This window comes from Trachypithecus francoisi, unplaced genomic scaffold (genome assembly GCF_009764315.1).
Source record: "Trachypithecus francoisi isolate TF-2019V2 unplaced genomic scaffold, Tfra_2.0 Lachesis_group12, whole genome shotgun sequence".
Lineage (NCBI taxonomy): Eukaryota > Metazoa > Chordata > Mammalia > Primates > Cercopithecidae > Trachypithecus > Trachypithecus francoisi.
In genome coordinates, this window is record NW_022681457.1 from 118,641,068 (window position 1) to 118,662,180 (window position 21,113).

Here is a 21,113-nt window from a genome sequence, read left to right on the forward strand (position 1 = left end):
GAAGGAGGCTTCACGGACCCTGATAGCGCCTCCCACCCGGTGCGTCTTCCTTTCCCTGGGAACTGCTATCTGTAGGACTTCAGCCATGCTCACCTCTGCACCCTCCCGGGGGCCTGTGTGCTGCTCACACTCACCTTCTTGTCTTTCATCCCCACTGGCTTTCTAGATGCTTGAAGACAGCACATTCGACAGCCTTCTTATGCACTGGAACACAAGTGCTTGGGAAATAGCTGCTGAATAGATCGGCAGAAGCAGAGATCTCAGGGAGATTTCACAGCCCTCATTTTGGAGGTTGGAAACAGGTGGGGAGGCTGCGAGCCTGTCCTGAAGTGAAAGAGGAGAGAGCATGAGCCCTGGATTCCTTTGGTGCTCTTACTTTTTCCCTCTGGGCCTCTCTTCTCCCTTGGTCTCTCCTGGTCTCCTTGATTGAGGTAGCGGGAGGTAGTTACAATAGTTCACAGTATTATAACTATAATGCTATTATAATAACTAGTTATAATAGCTAGCTGTGTGACCTTGGATTGCCTGGTTATCCTGACTCTCAGTGTTCTCATCTGTAAGATGGCAATAGTGATGATTCTCATTTTGCAGAGTTGTTGCAACAGTAACCATGGAATGTTTGTGAGTTCCTATCTTGCATCAGGGGCTCATTAAAAATGGATGTATTTTCATCTTTTTTTTTTTTTTTCATGGAGAGCCCACTGTACCCTTTTCTTGGGTTCAAGACCTGGAGCCCTCTCGATTTTCTTTTTTATTGTTGATTTGGCCCCAAAGGCCCCTCTGTACTTCCTCCAGGGCATTTGTATTTCATCCTTAAAAGACTTTTGCTGCGGACCCAGCCTGATGTCATGGAGCTCACAGTCTCACAGGACAACAGCATAGCCCTGGTGAAGTGTGGTGGCTCTTCTGTCACCTGGCCTGTGTGGGAGCAGCCAGAGGTGGGGATGGGGCTTTCACTCTGAGGAGGGAGCATTTGGTTTGACTCCTGGATGCCAGAGCAGAGGTGGAAAGGAGTGAGGAGCAGGCGGAAGGGCACCTGGAGAGATTTATGAGGTGCTGGGAGGGTAGTGAGAGCTGCTGCGGCCACCTGGGCTCCCACCTGCAGAGTCTCAGGTGTCACCTCGGCCTCCGTGGTCCCTCGGACTATGACTGCCCTGCCCTCACATGCTGAGCCCCAGGACTTCTGTGTGGGTGGCAGGTGCTTTTGGAACAGATGCCCTTCTGCCTAGTGTGTGCCCTGCTAGTACAGCAGGGGGCCAGCATGCTTCATGCTCCCTGTGAGGGTGGACTGGCGTGCACACGTCCTTCAGCAGTGTCCTCGGGCCAAGTGTGGCACGGAGTCCTGCAGACACCCAGGGAGGAGACACCGGGTCAGAAATCTGGGGCAGGTGAGGAACATGGGCATGGGCGTCAGGAGATACTTCCTCTGTACGATCCCCACCCGGGGCCATCACGGCCTGCATTTTGTATGAATACACTTCTGAATGTTATAAAACATCAGTGGGAAAGAAAAGCTTCAGGGTAGCTTTACTAAAGCTTCAGTTTGATTCTGTGACCGTTTGCTGAGTTGTGATGGTACCAAGGACACAGGAGGAATGCGACTTCTTTCTTCAAGGACTTGGCCAGTGAGCAGTTCAACACAAGAGAGGTGACAAATGCTGTGACCAAGGGAAGCACAGAGGCCATGTGAGCCTGGGGCCTGGACCCTGGGAGCACCTAGGAAGCCCTCCTGGAGGAGGTGGCCCTTGAGCTGGTATTGGTCAGGTGTCTTCTGCTTAAAAGTCTTGGCAGCTGTATGATTTCCTGTGGCTCCTGTAAGAAAGTCCAACAGACTTCGTTGCTTAAAAGTAGCACAAATTTATTCTTTTCCAGTTAGGGAGGTCAGCAGTCCAAAGTCGGCTCTCCCTGTGGTGGCCCCTGGTGCTCTGGGCTGGCATGGTGTGGGCAGTTGTGGGCATTGGAGGAGAGACAGCCTGGGCTCAAGTCTCCCGGGGAAGACTGATGGCTCAGTGTGGGCCATGTGTTCCTCCTTGAACCAATCATTGCAGACCTCTGGCTGGAATTGGGGAGCAGCCCTCCCCACACATGGAATTGGGTGAGGGTCCTCCACAAAACAAGGGAAGTTGAGCAACAAAAATAGCCCACAGAGAACAAAAAGCAGCAAACCAGCGTGTGTGCCTGCTGGATTCACACAGGACCAGACAGTCTGGTGCTCTGAGGAGTACCTGGCCCACATGCAGCATCTGGGTGCACTGTGGGTGGAGGCAGGACCCTGGGCAAAGGCCCCTCTCAGGCTGCCTGGTCATGTCCTCTCGATTCCCACACACGCTGGGAGCGTGCAGAGGGTGAACCATTAGCACAACCCTTCTCAAACTTTTTGGTCTCAGATCCCTTTACCCTTTAAAAAATTATTGAGGACCCCAAAGAACTTTTGCTGGCTGGGCGCGGTGGCTCAAGCCTGTAATCCCAGCACTTTGGGAGGCCCAGACGGGTGGATCACGAAGTCAGGAGATCGAGACCATCCGGGCTAACCCGGTGAAACCCCGTCTCTACTAAAAAATACAAAAAACTAGCCGGGCGAGGTGGCGGGCGCCTGTAGTCCCAGCTACTCGGGAGGCTGAGGCAGGAGAATGGCGTAAACCTGGGAGGCGGAGCTTGCAGTGAGCTGAGATCCGGCCACTGCACTCCAGCCTGGGCGACAGAGCGAAGCTCCGTCTCAAAAAAAACAAAACAAACAAACAAGAACTTTTGTTCATGTGAGTTGTATCTACCAATGTTTACTGCCATAGAAATTAAAACTGAGAAATGTTAAAAATATTAATTTATTTAAAAATAACAAGGCCGTGACATGTTAACATAAAAACATTTTTTACAAAAGCCAACCATATTATCCAAAACAAAAAAAAAATTAGAAGAGTGGGATTCTTTTGCATTTTTGCAAATGTCTTTACAGTCTCCTTAAGAGAGAACAGCTGAAGGCTCCTGTTTGCTTCTGTACTCAGCTTCTGTGTTGGCCTGTGTTGCCTTGGTTGAAGTATGTGAAGGAAGTCCATCCCTATCTAGTTAGGGAGGAATCTCTTGGGTCATTGTGGATATTCTTTGCTGCTGCACTGAAACCCCAGGAGCAGGAGTTTCTTAAGGATTTGTTCTAAAGTGGAGTCTCTACCATGTGAATGAACTCTTCGTGCTCTGACATTAAAGTCCTTTGGTCTGTCTTGCACTTTGGGTAGATGTTTTATTCTTGCAGGATTTTGTACCATTACGCATTGTTCAGAAAATATTGGTTCATGGAGTCGTGCAGACCTTCCGACTATTGACACATTTAATGGTGTAACCTTAGACAATCACGTTATTTCACTGCCCGTCTCATCAGGGAAGTCTTGAAGAAGTGTGAAGCTGGTAGGCTCATGGTGGAGGATACAAACGTTTTCAATTCTAATGTTTGCTTGGAAACTCCGTTTTTATTACAGTTGTTTTCCCGAAAGTGACAAGCTTGCTTTGTTCACACTTGAGAAGATGTCTGCCAAGTCCCCATGTTTTGTCTCTCAGTCATTCTTAGTGAAAACGATGTTGAATAAAAAAAGCGATGCGTTCAGCCTGCAGCCCAAGTCACAGCAAGGCTTCCCCCGGGATGACTGTCGCCCTTCAGTTTGCAGCAGAAATGCTTGTGTATTTTCCATTTTGTCTAACAAAATTAAGAACGTGTCTAGTGAAAGGTCAAGATATAATAAGATTCATAGTTTTCCCGGCTTCACCACCGATGTTCTGACTTGAAGCTGCCTTGTTCTTTTCTGTGAGAGGCTGGGAGGACCTCACCCAACCCAACCAGCCTTGGGTCGATGAGGCCCCAGTGGCTTTACTTGCTGCTGCCTCTGCCCCAGCACACCACTGCCACCGCCACCTTAGTGAAGGAGATAACACCTGGGTGTCAGGAAAATTGTTTTGACCTTGTAGAGCCCTGACAGGGTCCTGTTAAACCTTGGGTTTGGGGAATGTACTTAGAGAGCTGCTGTCTTAGAAGGCCAAATCCACTGCTTTTTCTCCTTACTCGTCATTTTAGTATATGGAATTCAACCTCTTCTTGAGGTTCAGATCTTTGGATTCTGTGTCGGCTAGAGAAGATTTAGATCCTGGTCTCGCCGGACGGGGTCAGATAACTCTCAAAATGGGCCAGGACCCACCAAGAAGCTGGTAACACCTGAAACCTGTCCCCGAATGGCTTTAGCAACAAGAGACTTTGTCCATGTAGCTGAAGTGTCTTGGGGTGACTGGCCCAGGGCTCTAATAATGACATGGGGACCCAGTGGCCCTCGCTCCTGCCTTTTCCTCTCTGCTTGTTTTTATGTGTTTCCTGAGGTGGCCCCGGGCAGTTTCAGGCTGACACCTCTCAGCTCAAGGACTGTATTCCCTCTCTCATGCTCCCTGGGCCCCCTGCAAGACGGTCCTACCCTAGGGCTGTATTTCAGCACCTGCGCCTGGTGTCCTTGTGTGGTACCCAACCTTCACAGCTGTGCAAAACATCCCTTCGTGTCCCCATCCAGAACCAGCCACAGAGGCTAGGAGAGTCGTGCTCTGAGTCCGGCCCACGGGAGTAGGGGTGGGGCGGAGGGTCCTCTGGAGGTAGATTTTATTTCTCCATTTTATTTTTATTTCTGAAAAGGTAATTTGCGTAGTTCAAAGTTGACAAGGATACCCAGGAAAAATGAGTCATCCCGTGGCAACCCCAGGCACCTGGTGTGTCACCCTAGATACAGTGTGTTATTGTACAACTTTCATACATTCTAAGCAAATACAACGAATATATATACCTACATTTATTTTTCCTTTTTGAAATGCGAATGGTACTTCCCAGGGAAGGCAGCGTGGGTGCCAGCCAGCAACAAAGTCCACTTGTCTAGGGTTTGCAGAGTGCGGGTTTGGGGGATGGAGGTTCCTCTGGGATTTAGTGGGAGGCAGAAGCCTTCAGGATTGCTGTGACCACTGTAACCCTTACTGCTCTTCTCTTTATTTGAATGTGACTGGCACAGGTCATCCGGGAAGCCCACGGGACCCTCAGGCGGGCAGGATGAATGACTGGCACAGGGTCTTCACCCAAAATGTGCTTGTCCCTCCCCACCCACAGAGAGCACGCCAGCTTGTGAAGGAATCCACAGCTTTCCAGTGTGTCCTCAAGTGGCTGGATGGACCGATAATTAGGCAGGTAACAAAACGTGCTGTTAGCAGATACATGTTGTGATTGCTGTTAGTTGAGATGTGGCTTCCAGTTAACATACGGTATGTCCTTGGCTTATGATAGTTTGATTTTTGATTTTGCTACTTTATGGTGGTACCCGTACAGCCATTCTGTTTCTCACTTTTAGTGCCGTTTTCAATATATTACATGAGATACCCAACATTTTATTTAAAAATAGGATTTGTGGGCCGGGTGTGGTGGCTCAAGCCTGTAATCCCAGCACTTTGGGAGGCCGAGTCAGGCGGATCACAAGGTCAGGAGATCGAGACCATCCTGGCTAACACGGTGAAACCCCGTCTCTACTAAAAATACAAAAAATTTGCTGGGCTTTGTGGCGGGCGCCGGTAGTCCCAACTACTTGGGAGGCTGAGGCAGGAGAATGGCGTGAACCTGGGAGGCGGAGCTTGCAGTGAGTCGAGATGGCGCCACTGCACTCCAGCCTGCGTGACAGAGCGAGACTCCATCTCAAAAAAAAAAAAAAAAGTATTTGTGTGAGATGACTTTGCCCAGTTGTAGGCACATGGAAGTGTTTTGACCATGTTTAAGCTGGGCTACCCTAAGTTCTGATGTTCAGTAGGTTAAGTGTATTAAATGCATTTGAACTTACGATATTTTCAACTTAAACGGGGTTTATCAGGATGGAATCCCATCATAGGTCAAAGAGCATCTGTATTGATTTTCACTTATTCACTTGCGTCTTATACCACCATACCCATTACCTTGGGCCTTGGCAGTATTTGGAGGCAAAGTGGCCCATCAGCAAAGAGAATCTGATTCAGTGACATGGTCAGCACTTTTGACACTGGGTAGGGTTTCTTTATGCCCACAGTGGAGCAATTTAAAAACCCAAGTACTCTGATTTCCTGGGTTATTTCTGAGCCAGGTGGCCTTGTGCATGGCTCAGCATGGCCCGCTTTCAGCCTGGCAGTGAGGACTGCAGGGGCTGAGCTCCGGGCATTCTGGCAGCTCTGTGCGTGGCTGGATGTACCACGGCCTTGGGCACACTCAGACCTGGGCCCTGATGGCGTCACATCCATCTGTGCCCTTCAGCTGGCGGGGAACCTACTGGACAAGCTGGTGCTTCTGTGCTGCTGCCCACAGGACACCCACATGATTGGATTGTCCTCGTGAGGCCCAATGGCCCATGGGGATGCATGAGAAGGATCAGTCTTGCCATTGTCAACCTTTTTTACAGGATTTGGCTTGGCAAGTTCTTTTTCCTCTGCAGCTGGGAGAGTGATATTCACATATATTCAGTTGTTGGAGCCCTGGGTCTGTGACTAATTTACTATTATTAAATCACTGATGTTCTGTATCGTTCAATTCCAAGCCCTCGGATTGAGTACCTGCTGTGTCTTTGCCACTGTGGTAGGTACTGTGGTGGCTGCTGCTTTTAGAGCTTTACTTCCAGCACTTCACTGTGTTAATTCACTTAATCCTCAGAGCAGCTCTGTGAAGCTGCCACCACCTTACTCCCATTTTATAGAAGAGCAGCAGAACCTGCTAAGTAAGAGTGGAGCCAGCGGCCCAGGGCGACGGCTTTAGCTGGGATGCCACCCTTCTTGTCTGGCTCAGCCGCCTTCCAGAAGCTCACAGAATAGTTGATAGCACGTCCCTCTTTCCTAGGAAGTTTGCAAAGGAAATTGTATTTCCCCATTTCATTTTATTTTTATTTGTGAAAAGGTAATTCACGTGTTTCAAAATTGACAAAGATACACAGGAAAAGTGAATCATCCCACGGCATCCCCAGGCACCTGGTGTATCACCCTAGATACAGTGTGTTTTTGTACAACTTTTTTTTTTTTTTTTTATGTTTTTGAGACGGAGTCTCGCTGTGTCGCCCAGGCTGGAGTGCAGTGGCGCGATCTCGGCTCACTGCAAGCTCCGCCTCCTGGGTTCCCGCCATTCTCCCACCTCAGCCTCCGAGTAGCTGGGACTACAGGCGCCCGCCACCGCGCCCGGCTAGTTTTTTGTATTTTTTAGTAGAGACAGGGTTTCACCGTGTTAGCCAGGATGGTCTCGATCTCCTGACCTCGTGATCCGCCTGACTCGGCCTCCCAAAGTGCTGGGATTACAGGCTTGAGCCACCGCGCCCGGCCTTTTGTACAACTTTCATACATTCTAAGCAAATACAAGTAAATATACCTACGTTTATTTTTCCTTTTTAAAATGCAAATGGTACTTAGTGTATTCCATTCTGTACCTTTCTTTCTTTTTTTTTTGAGATGAGGTCTCACTCTGTCACCCAGGCTGTAGTGCAGTGGTGTGATCTCAGCTCACTGTAAACCTCCTCCCCGTGAGCTCAAGCGATCCTCCTTCCTCGGCCTCCCAGGTAGCTGGGACCACAAATGTGCACCACCTCTCCCGGCTAAGGTTTTGTATTTTTGGTAGAATCGGGGTTTCACCACGTTGGCCAGGCTGGCCTCAAACTCCTGAGCTCAGGTGATCTGCCCGCCTCAGCCTCCCAAAGTGCTGGGATTACAAGTGTAGCCACCATGCCTGGCCCTGTACCTTGCTTTTCAAAAAAATTCAGGCAGTATGTCTTATCAATCATTCATGTTATTACATGAAGAAAATTTTCTTGTTATTTCTGAAGACTGCACGGTATTTCTTTATATGAATGAGCCTTTATTTATTTATTTAGAGACAGAGTCTTGCTGTGTCGCCCAGGCTGGAGTGCAGTGGCGCGATCTTGGCTCACTGCAAGCTCTGCCTCCCGGATTCACGCCATTCTTCTGCCTCAGCCGCCCGAGTAGCTGGGACTACAGGCGCCCACCACCACACCTGGCTAAGTTTTTGTATTTTTAGTAGAGATGGTCTTTCACCGTGTTAGCTAGGATAGTTTCGATCTCCTGACCTCGTGATTCGCCTGCCTCAGCCTCCCAAAGTGCTGGGATTACAGGCATGAGCCACTGCGCCCGGCCGAGCCATCATTTATTGAGTAAGGCTCTGATTGATGAACATTTAGACTTTTTCCAGTCATTTGCTGTCACAGACACTGCTACAGTGAATAACCTCATTTTTTTCATATACAGATAATGTCAGAATAATATCTAGAAGCGGAATTCCTGATCCAAAGTCATATATTAAGTTATTTTAAACCCAATTACATATTGTTTACAAAAAAGTGCACTTTAAGCATAAAGACATAAACAGGTTGCAAGTAGAAGGGTGGAAAAATATAAACCATGTACATACTAAGCAAAGAAAGCTTTATGTCTGTGCTAGTAGCATAAAAAGTAGATTTCAAGGTGAAGAGTATTCCCAGAAATAAAGGGGCACTTCATAAAGACAGTGATCTTCAAGGAAACCTAACAATCCCTATGTGTATGTGCGTTTGTGTTAGGGGCCGCCAAGACCACCCCCCAGGTTTGAAGAGTCTCTAAGAGGACTCACATGACTCAGCATATAGTCGTACTCTCAGCTGAGGTTTATGGCAGCAGAAGGATACAGAGCAAGATCAGCGAAAGGAGGAGGCATATGGGGGATGTCTGAGGGAAGAGGGTACAAACTTCCAAGAGTCCTCTCTCAGTTGAATCACATAGGATGCGTTTGATTCCTCCAGCAAGGAATCGTAACAACACACGTGAAATGTTGTGTAGTGTCCAAAATTCCAGACTCTCAGAAGGGAAACACGTGTTTAGCATAAGCCACAGTACATAAATGGGTTAGGCACGGTGAGCCCCTCTTACCAGTTACGTGGTAGGAACTCTCCTGAAATCGAAGTTCCCAGACTCCAGCAAAAGGCCAGACTTCTAAGCTGGTCTTTCAAAGCATAACAGGTCTGCTCTGATAACTCTTTTGTACAAAACAGCAAAATTGGACAGAACTAAAGGGAACTATATTCAGATTCATAATCATGGTTGGAGACTTTTAACTCTTCTCTCAATTACTGAAGAAACGAATAGATCAAAAAACTCCTAAGGATTTGGAAGCTCTGACAAATACTGTCAATCACCTTGTCATCTCTTAAACGCTACTTCCAAGAAAGCTAGAGTACACGTTCTTCCCAAGTATACCGTCAATCACCTTGTCATCCCTTAAACACCACTCCCAACAAAGCTAGAGTACACGTTCTTCCCAAGTATACCGTCAATCACCTTGTCATCTCTTAAACACCACTCCCAACAAAGCTAGAGTATACGTTCTTCCCAAGTTTATATGGAACAGTCATCAAGATAGACCCTCTGCTGGGCCATTAAAATGTCTCAATAAATTTCAAAGGACCCAAATTATAGAGTATGTTTATTGACTACTGTGCTTTTAAGTTATAAATAAATAATATGAGATCTAGAAAATCCTCAAATAATAGGGAATTAACATACTGGATCAAAGAACAATTAATAGGGAGATTAGAAAATAATTTGAACTGAATAATGGAAGAAAATATACAGATATGTAGGATATAGCTAATACAGTTCTTTGAGGGAAACGTATAGCTTTATATGACTATATTAGAAAAGAAGAAGGTATAAAATCAGTGACCTCTGCTTCCTCCTTAACAACCTAAATAAAGGAACAAATTACATACAAAGTAACTAGAAGAAAGGAAATGGTAAATACAGTTATGCATGGTTGCTTGACAATGGGGGATACATTCTGAGAAATGGTGTTGTTAGGCGATTTTGTCTGTCATTGTGCAAACATCATAGGATGTACTTACACAAACCTAGATGGTGAAGCCTGCCTCACACCCAGGCTCCATGGTGTAGCCTAGTGCTTCTGGGCTACAAACCTGTATGGCACATTACTGAATACTGTTGGCAATTGTAACACAACGGTATATCAAACATGGAAAAAGCAGTAAAAATACAGTATTACAACCTTAAGGGGCCAGTCATACATACAGTCTGTTGCTGATCGAAATGTCATTATGTTACCCATGACCGTAGATGAGCAGAAATTAATAAAGGACAAGTAATGGAGAAAATCAGCCAAGCTAGAAGTTGGTTCTCTGAAAAGATGGATTAAAATCGATCAAGACAAAAAAACAAAAAGAAAACACAGGCTACCAGTATTAAAATGAAAGAATCATCATGATAACATATGCTATAGAGGTTAAAAATGTAATGTTGAATTTTATCAGATACTAAAGGAAGAAGTAAGATGAATTCTAGACAAACTCAGAAAATAGAGGAGGAGGGAATACTTCCCGGCTCATTTTTTGAGGCCACCATAATTCTGATACCCAGTCAAGGGCACTACAAAAAAGTACAGGCTGGTATCCCTCATGAGTGTTAACGCAGCAGCCCTGAAACTATTAGGACAACAAAGCCAGCAATATGTATCAATGGTGGGGTGTTAGGATCAAGTGGGGTGTATTGCAGGAATGCAATGTTGGTTTTATGTACAAAGATCAATCAAAATGCAGTGTTTAAAAGACGATAAATAGAATTTCTATAAATTCTATAAATAGAGTTTGGAAGTAGATGATACAAAAGTTTGGTGTTGATAGTCTTACAAGTTTGTATAATTTTAGTTGTTTTGAGAATTAATAGCTTTAGATAATGGCCAAAGCCTTCTTCCCTGTGAAAGGTGTTGGCTGAAGAATATTACATGCTTGTTTTGAATTCAGGGCACTTTGTTAATGATTTTAGTATATTTCTCATACTGTCCCATTTACTTTTTTTGTTTAGTTCAATTTTACCATGATCATTGATAACATTTCTTTATTTTGGGGTGGGTATTTCCGTGCAGTTTGATACTCGTTGGGCACCACGACGTTTGGGGCTGTGCAGATGACAGGGTTGACTCTGCCCTATACTGTGCCTTCAGGAGCTCTCAGTGGATTCTTGTTTGAACAGGCTGGGTGTGAGTAGCGTAGAGGTGGCGTTCTGGAAAGAAGCCTCAGCCAGCGACAGTTCTGGGAGCCACGGGGATCAGGATCCTGCCTGAGGATAGCCTCGTGAGAGTGCAGGAGAGGAGGAGGCGGCGGCGCTGGGGGAACCCGGGCAGTCCCGGGTGAGGAGGGGCACGTGCAGAAGCTTTGCCTAGACCCCAGGGACAGAGCAGGGAACACACTTATTCAAGACCCGCGTCCTCACAGAGCTCACATTCTAGATGGGGCGGCAGACAGTCAACATGGAAAAGCCAGGGCATTGCTCTGGGGAGAGATGTGGCAGGTCAGAGGGTGGGTCTGAATGTGGGAGGAGCTGAGGGGGAAGAGGGACCCAGGGGAAGAGGGAAGAAGCGTGGTGATGGGAGCTGGGGGCCAGGCCCCGGCAGCATGATGATGGGAGCCAGGCTCGGAATCTTCAGACCTGCTCTGCTTGCCTTCCCTGTCCTCATAGATGACACCACCTCCCTCCAGGTTGCTTTACTTGAGATGTGGGACCAGTGCTGGACCTAGGAGGGCTGGGCCAGCCTAGACAGCTGGCCCTTCCTGCTTCTCTCCCTTCATGACCACGCAGCCGCTCCTGCGAAGCAGCAGAGCCCAGGTGTGCCTGCTTCCTGTCACCCTCCCTTCCCCTCCCTCTCTCGCCTGGTTGGTGGCAGCAGCCTCCTAATGGGCCCCTGCTTCCACTCCTGCCCCGACATGGCAGCTGCAGGAATTTTAATTCTGAATCAGATTGTGTCATTTCTGCTTAGAATCTCTCCCTGGCCTCTGCATGATTGGAGCGAAAGCCCAGTTTCTCCTTGCGCTGTGAGGCCTACCTGAATGCTCCTGTGCCTGGTGCTCATTCCTTCTCTCCTCCCTGGCCCAGCCTGCTGCAGTCTGGTGGGCTTTCTGCTTAGAATGTAGCTAGGATTGGTTTCCATTCAGGGGTGGTGAGGCCAGCGGATCAGAAGACGACTGCAGCTGAGACTATGTGTTACTCAGGGCTCCCAGGACATGGGGCAGGCCATGTCCCACAGGCCACCTGGGGAGGTGCAGGGTTGCTCAGGAGGCAGGAGGGTGGAAGGGAGGCAAGGGCAGAGACTTGATTATGGTTTTGTGGGAGGACTGGGCCAGGGAGGGTGAGCAGCTGGACAGGCTTGGCGTTGGCCAAGGAGAGTCATGTCATGGTCTCTGAGGTGCAGGGATGGCCTGACATTTCTGCTCACTGACCCTGAGAGAACAGGGCAGAGGGTGGGACTCCTGGGGTGTGTGAGCCAGATGGAGGGAGTGGGACGTGTGGGCTCTGGATGGGTTGGTTTTCATGTCAGACACGTTCTGACAGGCCTGCCATTTGCCACCCTAGGAATTAACTGGCTCTGGGGGACGGTCTGTCTCGTCACTGAGGCCCCAGATGCCAGAGCATCAGTAATACAGAAAATTAGAAATTACAGGCTGGTGGGCACGGTGGCTCACCCCTGTAATCCCAGCACTTTGGGAAGCCGAGGCGGGTGGATCACTTGAGGACAGGAGATCGAGACCAGCCTGGCAAAACCCCCTCTCTACAAAAAGGACAAAAATTAGCTGGGTGTGGTGGAGTGCACCTGTGGTCCCAGGTCCCAGCTGCTTGACAGGATGAGGCAGGAGGACTACTTGAGCCTGGGAGGTGGAGGCTGCAGTGGCCAGAGGAGACCCTTTTCTTAAAAACAAAAACAAAAACAAAAAACAGGTACTAAACAGGTACTATAGCTAAATATAGTTCCTGCACTTCTCGCTGGCTCCTGGAGCACCTGTGCTCTCTTCCGCTCAGGACTTTTGAGTTTGCTGCTCCTCCTGCCTGGCTTCCTTTCCCCAAACCCCCTGTGGTTCTTCTCATGCCCTCCTTGTTCTCAGCTCAAGGGTCATGTCAGAGAGCCTGCCCTGCCCCGCCCATCTCTCTCCCCGTTCTTCACCCTGTAAGCCCTGTAAGGGCAGAGATTTTGTCTGTTTTGTTCCTTGTTGTTTCCCTAGTTCTTGGAAATGTGCCTGGCAGAGAGTCATTGCGCAGAATAGATGTTTAAGTAACATTTGCTAAGTGAATGGGTGAAAGAAAGGTGGAGGACTCTTTGTCTCAGGTAAGAACCTGTCACAGAAGAGCAAAGGCTAAAGCAACACTTGCTGTAAGTGGTAAAGCTCTGGGCAGGGTCCTGCCTGTCTACACTCTGGCTGCTTTGTTCTGTATTTGCAGCCATGATTTATCAGTTCTCAAAGATCTGCTTTTTCCTTTGCCAACATCACCCCAAAATCTGGGAAGTTGAGGATTTAGAGTTTTTGGTTATATCAGGAAGGGCTCATTTGGTTGGAAATGATTAAAAAACCCATCCAAAATGATTTAAATGAGAGGTGATTTGTTAACTCACACAACAAATCCACAGCCAGCATAAGCTTCAGGTGTGACTTGAGCCAGGTCTCAGGTGATGTCACCTGGACTTGTTCTCTCTCACCTCTTGGCTGCCGGCAGCCCTGGGCCTCATCCTGGCAGGCGCGTGTGTCCTGTGGTCATGTCCTCTTGTGCGTCCTGGGCTCTGGCTGAGTCAGAAGCCTGTGTCTGTTCCAAGGGACTGCAGTCTCTCGTTGGCCAGGGGAGGGCCAAGTGCTTTGGTTTATAACCCCACCAAGACCAGTGGCTGTGGGAGAGAGGTAGTCCCCCGATAAGGAAACCAGCGTGCTTAAACCTAAGCGAGGTGGCCCCATGTGCACCCACGTGGCCTGCCAGTGACTGCCCGGCTCATGGTGCTGAGACTCTTGAGGGCCAGTTCCCCGTTGTCTCCTAGGGAGAGCTGGAGGTGCTGTCAGAGGTTGAATGCCATCTGCGAGTGTCTTTCTTTGATGTCACCTACCGGCACTTCTTCGGGAGGACGTGGAAAACCACAGTGAAGCCGACGACGAGACCGCCATCCAGGATCGTCTTTAATGAGGTGGGTCCTGGTGACAGAGGCAGGGGCTGCTCTAAGGCGGAGGGTGGGTGTGCGGGGGGTCCTGGGTGGCAGCCCAGAGAGTGGAGCCTTGCCGAGACCTCACAGGTTGTCTCAGACTTGTGGGTCCCAGCAGCATAGAGCTCAGTCTGGGCACTTTGTTTCCAAACAAAATCTTACGTGGAAGCCAGTTTTCTTAAACAGACGAGAGAGCTCTGCTCTGCTCTGGTTGAAGGGTCAGGGGCATGGGGGTCTTGTCTCAAGGAACCTTGGAGTTCTTGGGAATATTGGGAAATGGTTGACCTCATCTGTGGCCGCTGCCACTACTGCCCCCTCCCGTCCCTTCCCCCTTTCCCCCCTTCCCCTCCTCCCTCCCCTGTCCTCCCTCCCTTCTCCTCTTCCCTCCCTTTCCCTCCCCTTTCACCCATCCCCTTTCACCTCCCCTTCCCTTCTCCCTTCTTGCTCTCCTTCCCCTCCCTGTCCCTTTCCCATATCCCCTCCCCTTCCCTCCTTTCTTCCCTCCCTCCTGTATAGAGAAATTAAGATTTAGTAAAGTGACTTGCCCAGGTAGCAGGTATCAGAGCCTGGACTCACACCTGTGCCTTCTGTCTTGAGACCGGCAGGTGGGTGGGCACTGGTTGAGGAGTGTGTTTCCCTCAGGTGGTCTTGCGGCTGGCCACCCTGCGGGCCGGCGTGCTCTGTCTCTGTGGTTCACTGCACAGCGTGCATTGCATTCAGCATCTGCTCTCTGCAGGGCGTCGAGCTAGGCTCAGGGTGATGATGGCGCTTGCCTGACAGAACTGCAGACTGTTGGGGAGACACACCGAGCAGGTAACAGAGTAATTGCAAGTTAAGTTCTCAGGAGGAGACCAATAAGAGAGCGCAGAGACCTGCTTTAGGTGGGTGACAAGGGAGGCCTCTCTACTAAGCTGCCGTTTCAGCTGGGCCCTACAGGATGAGAAAGAAGCTGGCTCCGTGACAAGCAGGGACGAGGCTGCTTCAAGCAGAGCGGGGAGAGCCGGGGGTGTTAGGATGAGAGGAGAGCCCAGGTGCGCTGGTGGGTGGGGTTGGCAGGGTGGCCCCGTCGTGCCTTCTGACTGGGTCCTACAGGGTCTTCTTAGGGACGCTGGCGTTTTACTCTTAAGAGCCGGTGATGTCATGGAGGTCATGGAGGCCTTTCCCATGCCTGGCTGCTGCTTCACAGCTGAACTCGAGTGGGGGGAGTTTGTGAGGGACGGTGTCCGAGCACATTGAGTGTGCAGCAGGGACAATGTGGAGGCGACAGAGGTGATGAGAGGGTCTCGTCTGTCTTGGTTTGATCTTTCTCAGGTATAGAAGGAGGCCCAAGAGGCCTGGTGTTGTGACAGTTTGTATGAGGAGTAACAGTGGGGGTGACAGTGGCCGTCCTTTGAGACTCTAGGTAACCACTGCCCAGGCGTGCCTTTTCTGTGGGGCCCTGCTCTGGCCAGTCAGCACCTCCGCCTCGGGCCGCAAGCTCGCTGCTCTCCATACCCCAGCATCACGCACGCTTGGGTTGTGTGTGTCTTGACATGGATGGGTCCTGACTTTGCCCTTCCTGCCATGGGTAGTAGAGGGAGAGAAGGACCTCAGAGGTCAGGAAGCTTCAATAAAAAGCCTGGCTAGAGTGTATGTCATGACAGCTAAAGATGTGTCTGACATTAAGGTTGTGAAACAGCTTCTGCAAATGCCTCTTAGAGGGCTGTCTGGCCAGCCGTGTCAGAAAAGGTTTCATGTTGTAAATCACGTGTGTGACCGCGGGTGAGCCCTTAGAGTGCTGTTTCCGCACAGGCAGGGGGTCCCCTCGCCGTGAGTTCCCGGTGGTGGCGATGCTGGGCCAATTGCTGGGGATAGGGCTGTTTAGCTTTAGCTTCCTCAGGTGCACACAGTGAGCCCCCGAAACCTGGTGCTGTGACAGCCGTGTGGCGGGTGGTGAAGGTAGCCATCCTTTACCGGGAGGCTCTTCCTGTGGCCGGGCATCGGCTCAGAAGCATGCTGTCATTTCATGCCTGTCATCCTCCTGTGCAGGTCAGGATCCTGTGTACCCGTTTTAAAGAGGAGGACACTGAGGTGCGTGGAGATGGAATAACTCGACCAGCTTATTCTCAGGTGGCGAGTGGGGGCGGGAGCGACAACCCTGTGCATCTGATGGCACCAGCTGCTGTGGCCTCCGTGACCTCCTGCTTCTGAGGAGCCCCGCATTTTGTTCTGAAATGTTCTGTAGAATGCTGAGGGGTGGAGTACGCTCTGAAATCGGGGGTGCCTTGCAGTCACCGGGGTGCCGGGGCCAATTCCCTCCTCCTGCCTCACCCCCTCTGACTTCAGCTCTCCATTTAGAGAGGCTTGGGACCTTCCTAAGGATCCGCGCTGCATGGGCCAGAAGCGGGGGCTTCCATCTCTCCACTCTCTCTCTGGGCGGCAGAATCCTGATCCCCGTAGAATTCCAGTCGCGTGATAGGCCGTCTTCGGAATGGCTGCGTCTCTCTGCCTTTCTCGGGATTACATTCATGCACCCTGAGGGCTTCTGTTGCAGCTGAAGTTGGGCAGCACTTGCATTTCAGCACATCCTGGCAGCTGCGTGTCCTGCCGCCTGTGCAGTTCACAATTCAGATGTGTTAGGGAGACTAGGAGCTCGTGGCTTTTCGGAGTCTGGAATACCTGTGCTGGTGGCTCCAAGGGCAGCCGACTGTGGGAGCCACGCGGCTCAGCCTTGGCCTGTCATCTGGGTGCGTCTCTTGTTGAGGCTGGGGATGCGCCCGGGGAACTAGTGGAACATAGCTCTTAAAGCCTCTGGAAAAATCTGCACCCTTGGACTTGGAGTCGCTGAAGAAGGGAATGCAGCAAGGACAGTGTGGGGTGGCCAGGGCACTCTGAGCTGTGAGGGTGACGCTGAAGCCCTCGCGCTGTCTGCGGAGCCTGCTGTCTGCAGCTGCTATGCCCTGTGCGGGCAGCAGAGGCCAGTGATGCCCCAGGAATGAATCCCTCCTGCCGAGCTGTTGAGCAGCGTGTTCTGTGCCAGGCAGTTTCCTCCATCTCCTTGGCATTCTCATACAGAGTAAAGATTTCGTTCCAGCTTAGTTAACTAGTTAACTTAATTAATTGTGTGTGCAAATGTGTGTGCGCATCCATGTACACAGTGTCTGCTCACAAGTGTGGATGACGTGCAGAGTGCCCCCAGGAGTGGGCATTCATGGGCATGAGGGTGTGGCAGCATGTTTGCACCCTGTCTCAGGAGTGGGCATTCACGGGCATGAGGGTGTGGCAGCATGTTTGCGCCCTGTCTCAGGAGTGGGCATTCACGGGCATGAGGGTGTGGCAGCATGTTTGCGCCCTGTCTCAGGAGTGGGCATTCACGGGCATGAGGGTGTGGCAGCATGTTTGCGCCCTGTCTCAGGAGTGGGCATTCACGGGCATGAGGGTGTGGCAGCATGTTTGCGCCCTGTCTCAGGAGTGGGCATTCACGGGCATGAGGGTGTGGCAGCATGTTTGCGCCCTGTCTCAGGAGTGGGCATTCATGGGCATGAGGGTGTGGCAGCATGTTTGCACCCTGTCTGCTAATTGCTCTGTCTACACTCCCGTGGAAATAGAGGTTCGTCAAACACCCTTTGCCCTTTTCAGGGGTGATTCTGAGACTTGGCAAAAATCTTTCTCTGGTTTTACTCATTGCCTGGGTTTTTCTGGTCTTTGCCTATCAGCAGTGGGTTGGGGGGATCTGCTTTGGGATTGGTGAGCTGCCAGTAGCAGGGGACTGCATTGGGAGCGCCCATGGCTGTCCAGCCCCCACGTTACCATGTGGTAACGCATGGACGCTCCATGCTTGGGTTTTGTGGAGTGCCCGTGTCACACATGACCCCGAGAGAAGGGGCTGTGGCATGACTTTGCAAACAACGATGTCCTGGAAAAGACTTGGAACGCAGAAGGCTTGTCTTGATCCAGAGCAGGGTGTTTTTTTTTTTTTTTTTTGCAAATGATGAATTATTTACATTGGGTCCATATGCAGGAGAGCAGTCCCCCGACACCTCTCAGCTCTGAGCTCAGAATTCCGTGTTCTCTGAGACCTTCCCTGGTGGAGAGGAATTGCCTTTCACTTCCTCTGAGCCAGCAAATCATTCATTCAACTTCTAAAAAAGTGTCTTTTAAAAAATAATCCTGGAGGCCACGGTCCTGTGCAGTTTCTCAGTTTTCTTTTTGAGGTGGACATACTTTTCCCTTGGATTCTTCCCTTAATGACTGTGGCCGGCATTGGGTGACCGGCTTCTTTTCCCTCCTTTATTTATTCGAGGGGAGTTACTGGGCAGGAATCCTGGTGGTTCTCCAGCAACAGCCTAAACCCCCATCAGGGGAATCTTTCCTCCCAGAGCCCACCAGCCCCAGTGTCACCAAAGCAGCAGGGCAGTCACCTGCTCTGGCAGAGGGACACAGGTAATTGGGCTGTGCCCCTTCCCGTCATCACAGCCATGAGAAAGCCCCTCTTGAGTGGCTCTTACTCGTCAGAGCAATGAGTGCGCTATAATTTCCCGTCGAAAAGCGGATGCTGTCAAGGAATATCAGTGTAACCCACGTGAAACTCCTGCGAGCCCTTCCAGTGCCTGGATTCTTTGGCCTGGCTCTGGAGCTTAGAGGAAGCATTGGCTGCAGAGCCCGGCTGCTGCTCCTGTGCTCTTGCTGTTGCTCGGCAGAGGGCAGGCGTGTCCTGAACATCATCACAACAAAAGCAAGAAGCCAGCTTCATGTCCCAGCGAGCTGCTTCCACAGAGGGAGGCTCCATGGCTCTGGGAGGCCAACTCAGGCCCTGTGTGCCTGTCTGCAGCTGGGGAGAGCTGATTTCCTCTCTGGCACAATGGAAACCACTGCCGTGGTCTTGGAACCTGAAATGGAGATGAAAGAAAATGGTTTTTAGAAGGAGAAATGATTGGTCTCTGTGATGTTTCCAGGGTTTAATTATGCAGTGATTGAACTGCCAGTCATTTGGGGACAATGGAAAGCTGTAAGTTTGTCAGTTTTGTTGTTGTGTGTTCATAGCACTTTCTTTCTTTTTTTTTTTTATCATTTATTTATTTATTTATTTTATTATACTTTAAGTTCTAGGGTACATGTGCATAACGTGCAGGTTTGTTACATATGTATACTTGTGCCATGTTGGTGTGCTGCACCCATCAACTCGTCAGCACCCCTCAATTCATCATTTATATCAGGTATAACTCCCAATGCAATCCCTCCCCCTCCCCGCTCCCCATGATAGGCCCCAGTGTGTGATGTTCCCCTTCCCGAGTCCAAGTGATCTCATTGTTCAGTTCCCACCTATGAGTGAGAACATGCGGTGTTTGGTTTTCTGTTCTTGTGATAGTTTGCTAAGAATGATGGTTTCTAGCTGCATCCATGTCCCTACAAAGGACGCAAACTCATCCTTTTTTATGGCTGCATAATATTCCATGGTGTATATGTGCCACATTTTCTTAATCCAGTCTGTCACAGATGGACATTTGGGTTGATTCCAAGTCTTTGCTATTGTGAATAGTGCCTCAATAAACATACGTGCGCATGTGTCTTTATAGCAGCATGATTTATAATCCTTTGGGTATATACCCAGTAGTGGGATGGCTGGCTCATATGGTACATCTAGTTCTAGATCCTTGAGGAATCGCCATACTGTTTTCCATAATGGTTGAACTAGTTTACAATCCCACCAACAGTGTAAAAGTGTTCCTATTTCTCCACATCCTCTCCAGCACCTGTTGTTGCCTGACTTTTTAATGATTGCCATTCTAACTGGTGTGAGATGGTATCTCATTGTGGTTTTGATTTGCATTTCTCTGATGGCCAGTGATGATGAGCATTTTTCATGTGTCGGCTGTATGAATGTCTTCTTTTGAGAAATGTCTGTTCATATCCTTTGCCCACTTTTTGATGGGGTTGTTTTTTTTTTTCTTGTAAATTTGTTTGAGTTCTTTGTAGATTCTGGATATTAGCCCTTTGTCAGATGAGTAGATTGCAAAAATTTTCTCCCATTCTGTAGGTTGCCTGTTCACTGTGATGGTAGTTTCTTTTGCTGTGCAGAAGCTCTTTAGTTTAATCATATCCCATTTGTCAATTTTGGCTTTTGCTGCCGTTGCTTTTGGTGTTTTAGACATGAAGTCCTTGCCCATGCCTATGTCCTGAATGGTACTACCTAGGTTTTCTTCTAGGGTTTTTATGGTATTAGGTCTAACATTTAAGTCTCTAATCCATCTTGAATTAATTTTCGTATAAGGAGTAAGGAAAGGATCCAGTTTCAGCTTTCTACTTATGGGTAGCCAATTTTCCCAGCACCATTTATTAAATAGGGAGTCCTTTCCCCATTTCTTGTTTCTCTCAGGTTTGTCAAAGATCAGATGGCTGTAGATGTGTGGTATTATTTCTGAGGACTCTGTTCTGTTCCATTGGTCTATATCTCTGTTTTGGTACCAGTACCATGCTGTTTTGGTTACTGTGGCTTGTAGTATAGTTTGAAGTCAGGTAGCGTGGTGCCTCCAGCTTTGTTCTTTTGACTTAGAATTGTCTTGGCAATGCGGGCTCTTTTTGGTTCCATATGAACTTTAAAGCCGTTTTTTCCAGTTCTGTGCAGAAACTCATGGTAGCTTGATGGGGATGGCATTGAATCTATAAATAACCTGGGCAGTATGGCCATTTTCGCGATATGATTCTTCCTATCCATGAGCATGGTATGTTCTTCCATTTGTTAGTGTCCTCTTTTATTTCACTGAGCAGTGGTTTGTAGTCTCCTTGAAGAGGTCCTTTACATCCCTTGTAAGTTGGATTCCTAGGTATTTTATTCTCTTTGAAGCAATTGTGAATGGGAGTTCGTTCATGATTTGGCTCTCTGTTTGTCTGTTACTGGTGTATAAGAATGCTTGTGATTTTTGCACATTGATTTTGTATCCTGAGACTTTGCTGAAGTTGCTTATCAGCTTAAGGAGATTTTGGCTGAGACAATGGGGTTTTCTAAATATACAATCATGTCATCTGCAAACAGGGACAATTTGACTTCTTCTTTTCCTAACTGGATACCCTTTATTTCTTTCTCTTGCCTGATTGCCCTAGCCAGAACTTCCAA

General features: G+C 49.1%; 1 protein-coding gene across 10 annotated transcripts in view; it reads left to right on the forward strand.

Moving 5' to 3' along the window:
* Positions 1–21,113, forward strand: part of NPHP4 (nephrocystin 4) — a 143,358-nt gene that overhangs the window by 1,333 nt on the left and 120,912 nt on the right. For all 10 annotated transcript variants that reach the window (XR_004441133.1, XR_004441135.1, XR_004441131.1 and 7 more), the window contains exons 2-3: positions 5,028–5,200; positions 13,862–14,005. Coding sequence is in view for 5 of the 10 variants with exons in the window: in XM_033228611.1 (XP_033084502.1) it covers positions 5,066–5,200; positions 13,862–14,005 (279 nt within the window). In the remaining 5 variants the exon portion in view is untranslated. The remainder of the gene's footprint in view (positions 1–5,027; positions 5,201–13,861; positions 14,006–21,113) is intronic.